The following is a 6,524-nucleotide window of genomic DNA, read 5'->3' as shown; positions in this document are numbered from 1 at the left end:
GACTCAATTATCTATATCCTCAATCTATCTGTCGCTGGCTTTATTTGCTGGGCTTATATACTAAAAAAGATGGCGCCTGGCAAACCCTCGGACATTCGCGAGGTTCCTCGATAAATCATGATCCTTTCAGAAACTCCAGCGCGCATGCTCCCAGCGTCGCGTGACTTCCGCTGTCGTAACAATACTTTACTTTTCCCTTCAAGTTCATTTGCTTTCCATTTGTTAATAGTATTTACTTTAATTTTGCTATTTTAACCTGGAAGATATATAAATAGTAATTAGTTACATTCGCCAAACATCTTAATTTCTTCTTTTCTGCTTTTGTTGTCACACTGATATTCCACCCAACGAAATCTTGATGTGGGCGGACAGTTTACTTGCATGCTGTTATTCCTCTAAAGAAGAAATAGCTAAAATCTTCCTCAGATTTGCATTGATGACCATCATGTAAAATTGCCCACAGAACTGGCGTAGTGTTTGTTTTATGCTGTCCTGTTTGTACAAGGAACTGACCATTAAACAGGGAGAAACGTTTGATCAACACATACTTTCAGATGCTGTTATACTTGTATTGAGAATAAGTATTTTTCTTCCAAGTGAAACTTCTAGGTGTCAATCTCTTACAATTGTTGTTAAATTCGACTTATTTCACTTTTTTCATTCAAATCATTTTATATTCCTTTTATTGTGAACTTGTAACTTATCTGTTGGTTTAAACGTATATTTGAATATGTTACTGCTCTTTAGCCCTGTATACGACTATTATACATGGTCAATGGTTTTATAACATGTTCTGTTGTCATTTACGAAATTTAAAAAGCGTTTCCTTTATTTTCTGAAGGTTTCTTTCTGTACTTTCAGCTAATTAGAGATGATAGTGAATGGTCAGCTTCTTTAATAGTTTGACATCGCTATGCAAGCAGGTATTCATCAACGCTTGGCTCTTAAACTGCGTGGAATTTTATTGTTACACAAACTTAAATGAATGATGTAATTGAAAACCACAAAGACACTTGTGTCAGATATAGTACAGCATTTTTTGAAGTTATCTATTGTTGTTAACAATTACTAATTAGCTTTGCTATCTTGGGAAGCAAGCTGGCAATATCCACCACACAGGTAAAACAATTTTCTATTGCCTAATTATGCTTACTTATGCCAGTAATATTTACACTAGCATCTGTTCTAGATTTTAGTGAACAAAGTGTTGTCTTCAGACCGATTGAAACACGAGATGATCCCCAATGTCCTCTTCCTCTGGTTTTAAAGATCGCTCTCAAAACTTCTGTTCTTAAATTACTAGAGACTACCAGAATAATTTTAGGTTCGTTTTAGATATGCTAGAGATACAACATTCCCTTCTGCATTTTCAAGACGTTTTATCACTTTCAATTATTGCAAGAATATTTTGTTTCCCCACAGTTAACGACATTTGCTCATCTCCTTTGGCAGTAGTAATCCATTATCTGTCTTCACCATTTATCTGCCATCGATTTTTTGTGTTTGTAGAGTGAAGAATTATGTTATGTCCACCACACTCCACTTTTTTAGGCTTGACAAAACATCTAAACAGTGATTAACTTAACATGAATTTACTGATTGTTAAATGCTACACTAAAATGTATTTATTTTTTCTCAGTGTTAAATGGCAAATGCTTAATTAAGTAACTTTATCTTCTAGATTCTGAACGCTTTCCATGCTACAGAATGACGTATGGACAACTAAAATTTGGGCAATAGAATTAATGATAAATGGTTTACAAATGTTACTTGTGGTGAAATAAATTCATTTATTTGTTTGCTTTTGAATTTCGCGCAAAGCTACACGAGGGTTATCTGCGCTAGCTGTCCCTAATTTAGCAGTGTAACACTAGAGGGAAGGCAACTAGTCATCACCACCCACCGCCAACTCTTGGGATACTCTTTTACCAACGAATAGTGGGATTGACTGTCACATTTTAACGCCCCCACGGCTGAAAGGGCGAGAATGTTTGGTGGGATGGGGATTCGAACCCGCGAAAAATTCATTTATATGCATTTGAATGTATAAGTAACGAAAGTTTTTATTCCTAATAAACTTATAACATCAGCAAGTTAATATAAGTGTTGCTGCCACCAATGACAATGATGAATACCTCATACTAACAAGTACAGAAAATTGGTAAAAGCCTTGAACAAACTGAAGGTAATATTTACATTTTGCAGCCCGTACGAAATGGGCGTCTTTTCTGATTAAACTGTATGATATTTCAAGATCCAGGACAAGTAGAACATAAAGTGTGATGGCGAGCAAAAAATAAAAAACTTTATTCGTTTTTTTTGGGGGGGAGGCGCAATCGCGCTCGTGATTTGTTGTTTAGGGGCCATACTTATTGCTTGAATTGGAATTTCATGTTTGTGGAACTACTATTCTAGTTTCAATGCCACACAAATCGCCGTACGAAAGAAGGTAGGACGGGGTATCATGCTATTTTGTATTTACAGATACTTTTTTTTTCTTCAAAAGCCTCAACTTTCTTCTCATTATATTACTGTTAAACATCACATGGTAAAGTTAACATTATATTGTGGATATTTTTGTGAAGAATATGACAGCAAAGGATGAAACAGCACGTTGTACAGCGAATATTTGCCATTATTAGATAAAAGCAATCACAGCAAGTCATATACAATAATACTACTAGCGGTTAAACACTGAACTATGACAACAATCGATAAAAAAATATATGACAAAAATTGGTAACATTGAAAAATTCTTCACTCAGCACTTATAAACTTCTCATAAGAGTTAAATAACCTTAGGTTCATACAATTATTAATACAAATTTCTAAGTGAAAACAAAGAGGGGCGTATAATAGGTCTTGCATGTGACATCACAAACCTTACCGTTTTATTCAACGCCGCCATATTGGATGTCAAACTTTTCCTTATAGCAATCCATATCAATACAAGATTCGATATAAAGCTTTAGATGCTGTCAATGGCGTAAACATCGCCTTTGGCAAAATATGTGAATCCGAAACTCTCCATATATCCTTCTTCATGCATATTTCTGTTTACTTTTTTTTGTGTGTGTGTGTGACTGGCATGCTAGATATTCTGTAACCAGCGAGGTCATAAACCCACATACAGTTTCATCCATAAACAGTTTAGAAAAATGAGTTTAAAAAGTGGCGTGATTCATGTGGACCTCTTGGTAATTAATTCTGTAGTTAAATATCATCAATTAAAATTTTTTTAAAGCTGGGAACATGTGTATGCACAATAATTAAATATATTGTCACTAGGTATCCTTATAATTTTTTCTGCTATTGAACCAAATAGTTAACTTAGGTAATAATTATTCTGGTGTATTTTCAGATATCTGATAAGCTCTTTGACAAATGTGTAGAGGTAAGAGTACTGTGCATTGAACCTTACTTATCATTATTATGTTTGGTAAGATAAAATTATTTCTTGTACATTATGGACAGAAGAAACAAATAAGGAAATCACCCAAAAAGTTAAGAGACTTAATTCTTTACAAATAAGACAGATACATCAGGTACGCCATACTAATATATCTTGTTTTTAATAATTTATCTTTTGTAGACATATAATTGACTCATTGTTGTATTAAATCTTATTGCGTAGCACAAAAAAAAATTCTCTTATAAATACACAATATTATAAATTAAAAGACATTTTAAAAACATTATACAAGTTTTGTATATTAGTAAACTTTAAAAGGCTGCTACTTGTGGTACCATACAGATTTCAATATGATTATACAAATTCATAAGGCACTTAATACTTTAATCTCACCATCAAAGTATAGGCAGGATATGTTTTAGTCATAAATGTAAGCTTAAACACCTGAAAAACATAAAAAGATAATGATAAGTAAGAGTGAACAAATCATTGTTTCTTTGTTCACAGGAATGTGAGACCCAATGTAAAATACACAGGAGGAAAAAGAAGAAAATTATGATACTTTTTTTTCTATATCAAATATACAAAGAGTAACATCTGTTGAATTGTAAATAAAATCCCTTAACCTCTTGTGCATTTTTTTATTCTTACAGAAAAACCAAATATTTAGTCATGCAGGGTACACAAACACTGATATTTTAATATTTCTAACCACTTTTATTAAATTATTTGTGCTTTTTGATCAGTAAATTTTATTGTAAGTTTAAAATACTGCTTATTTTGGTTGTTTCCTCTTTCTCATAGAAGCTAAATTGTTTTAATTCTCCCAGATTTTCATTTTTGTATTGATATAATTGATATGAGAATAACTTCAGTCAGTAGTACAAATTATCTTAAAATTCACAAACCTTATATTTAATGTATGTGTACATTTTATTTTGAATAATGTTTAAAATGAATGCATAGACTCATTGTAATGCAATTTTACAATAAAATCTCTCTTCATAAGATAATGAGTTAACAAAAGCCATATTATCATTTAACCCTTTGAGTGTGTAATTAAATTTCAGGTGGTTTCTTAAAAAGTGTCAATTATCCAATGAAATTTGGTATTTGACTATTTTTAGTACTTTTTTAATATCAAAATCCACTAATTGTGCTTTTGCTCAGTGATGTTATGCACGCACGGTACTAAGGCAGTAAATTCAAGGACGTGCGAGTATCACACTATGAAGAAAAGTTTTTGTGACACTGTGGGATAAATCCACTTGTTGCACCAAACGGTATTAATGTCAAGATGGATAAATCCAATTATAGAATTCAAAAGGTTAAAGTAAGGTTGATGACACCTGTAACTGGAAGAAAGTGCATTTGTGTGTGTATCTGCAGTTCAAAGAACAAGGTAATGAAGGCCCAGAAACCATAGAAATAAAAACAAAACTGGTTCATAGTAGTGATAATAAAAAAACAGCACTTTCTTGTATTCATTTGTGAAAAAGACAGACTATATTGCTTTAATGATAATGTTTAGAATTGTTTCTGCCCCTTCAGATTATGAATTTTATAGTTAAACTTAAAATATCAACAAAAACAAGTAACTTCATGCAGTAGGAAGTACAAAAGTTGTGGATAGAAATCTTCCAATTTCTTATTTAAACAAATCCTTAGTTCATTTAACCACAAATTTAAAACTGGGACCATTGTTTGTAGTATTAATGTATCACTAATTATACTATTATTATGGTCCAGTAGAAAGTGTAGCTTTACACAGGCAGTAAACGAAAGTTATATATTGTTAAAACTTTCAGAAATAAAGAAAATGTTAAAGTTAAAATTAAGTAGATGCATTATGTACTCAGTAATCCATGAAAACTTAAAATTGCACTGCCCTAAAATTAGGACATCTCCACTGCATAAATTCACATAAAATACTGTACTACTGTATTCCCTGTCAGTAATACAGAAGTTCCAAACTACTGATGCTGATATAATCAGATGTGAAAGTATAATAAATTGATTTAAAAATAACAAAATTTAAAACTGCTTTTATTGCATAATAAAAATGGAATTACAGCTCAACATAAACGTGTTGACTACAATAACTTGATGAAAATCAATTATTTTATTTAATAGTACATGTAATGGTATAATCATTCCATTATCAAGGTTAAATGAGCATCAGCACAAAGTGAAAGCAATATAGTAAATTTAATTGAGAAGAATTTCAAAATTTTCTATAAATTCTTTACTTTGTGTCTTTGGAAAGTCTTCACAAGAGATCATCAAACGTCTTTCCCACATATCCAACATCAGCCTTATTGGCATTAATATATTGAATGTACATCCTAAAAACAAAAAAGATGATCTGAATTAATTACAGTTTCTTTACAATAAAACAACACTGAGATAACTGAACAAAGAGACAGAATGAACTGCTGGGACACTAAAAATCCCTGATAATCTGGCAGTTCACTGGAAAAAAAGCACAGGAAATTTTTCTATAACTTTAATTTGGTGCCAAATTTCCTATTAAAGGCTTATAACATGGATGAATGGGTTATTACATTTCTCTTTTAAAATTCAGTTCATGTAATTTTATGATCATATAGGTCAATACTTTAAAACAAATAATAAATGTAATAAACAATGGATTATAAATTAAACATTTTACACAAAGTATTTTTGTTTAATTTATGAACTATATGAATAGTATTAATGCATAATTATAAGCTAAACAGCATTATGCATAGCAACACTACTACTGCTTTCTACAGATTATGCATCTTCTGCAAAATAAAACATTGTTTTTCTATGATATTCATATGAACTTGCAGCATTGAAAATGCAGGGTTTCATTGTAATGTACTTTTCTAAGAAACAATTAAAAATGGTTTTGTTGAATATTTCAATTATTGATTTTTGTTATCCTACATTCTTTCACATCTTTCCAATAAAATTTTATTATATAAAACTATGTATTTTATTTTTGTTTCGATTTGAAAACTTTGTTACCACACCTAAATGATAAACTAGCCAACTGTAATTGTTAATCAGAATATCTCATCTAATATATGGAAAAAGTTTTAAACTCATTTTATACATACATACATAC

At 31.0% G+C, this 6,524-nt stretch overlaps 1 protein-coding gene across 1 annotated transcript in view; it reads right to left on the bottom strand.

The window, feature by feature from the left end:
* Positions 1-5,441: 5,441 nt before the first annotated feature.
* LOC106457662 (macrophage migration inhibitory factor homolog) overlaps positions 5,442-6,524 on the bottom strand; it is a 12,919-nt gene continuing 11,836 nt past the window's right edge. The window contains exon 3 of the mRNA XM_013917100.2: positions 5,442-5,757. Coding sequence (XP_013772554.1) covers positions 5,682-5,757 — 76 coding nt within the window. The 3' untranslated portion in view covers positions 5,442-5,681. The remainder of the gene's footprint in view (positions 5,758-6,524) is intronic.

Source organism: Limulus polyphemus, unplaced genomic scaffold (genome assembly GCF_000517525.1).
Source record: "Limulus polyphemus unplaced genomic scaffold, Limulus_polyphemus-2.1.2 Scaffold358, whole genome shotgun sequence".
NCBI lineage: Eukaryota > Metazoa > Arthropoda > Merostomata > Xiphosura > Limulidae > Limulus > Limulus polyphemus.
This window is presented reverse-complemented; position numbering and strand designations above follow the sequence as displayed.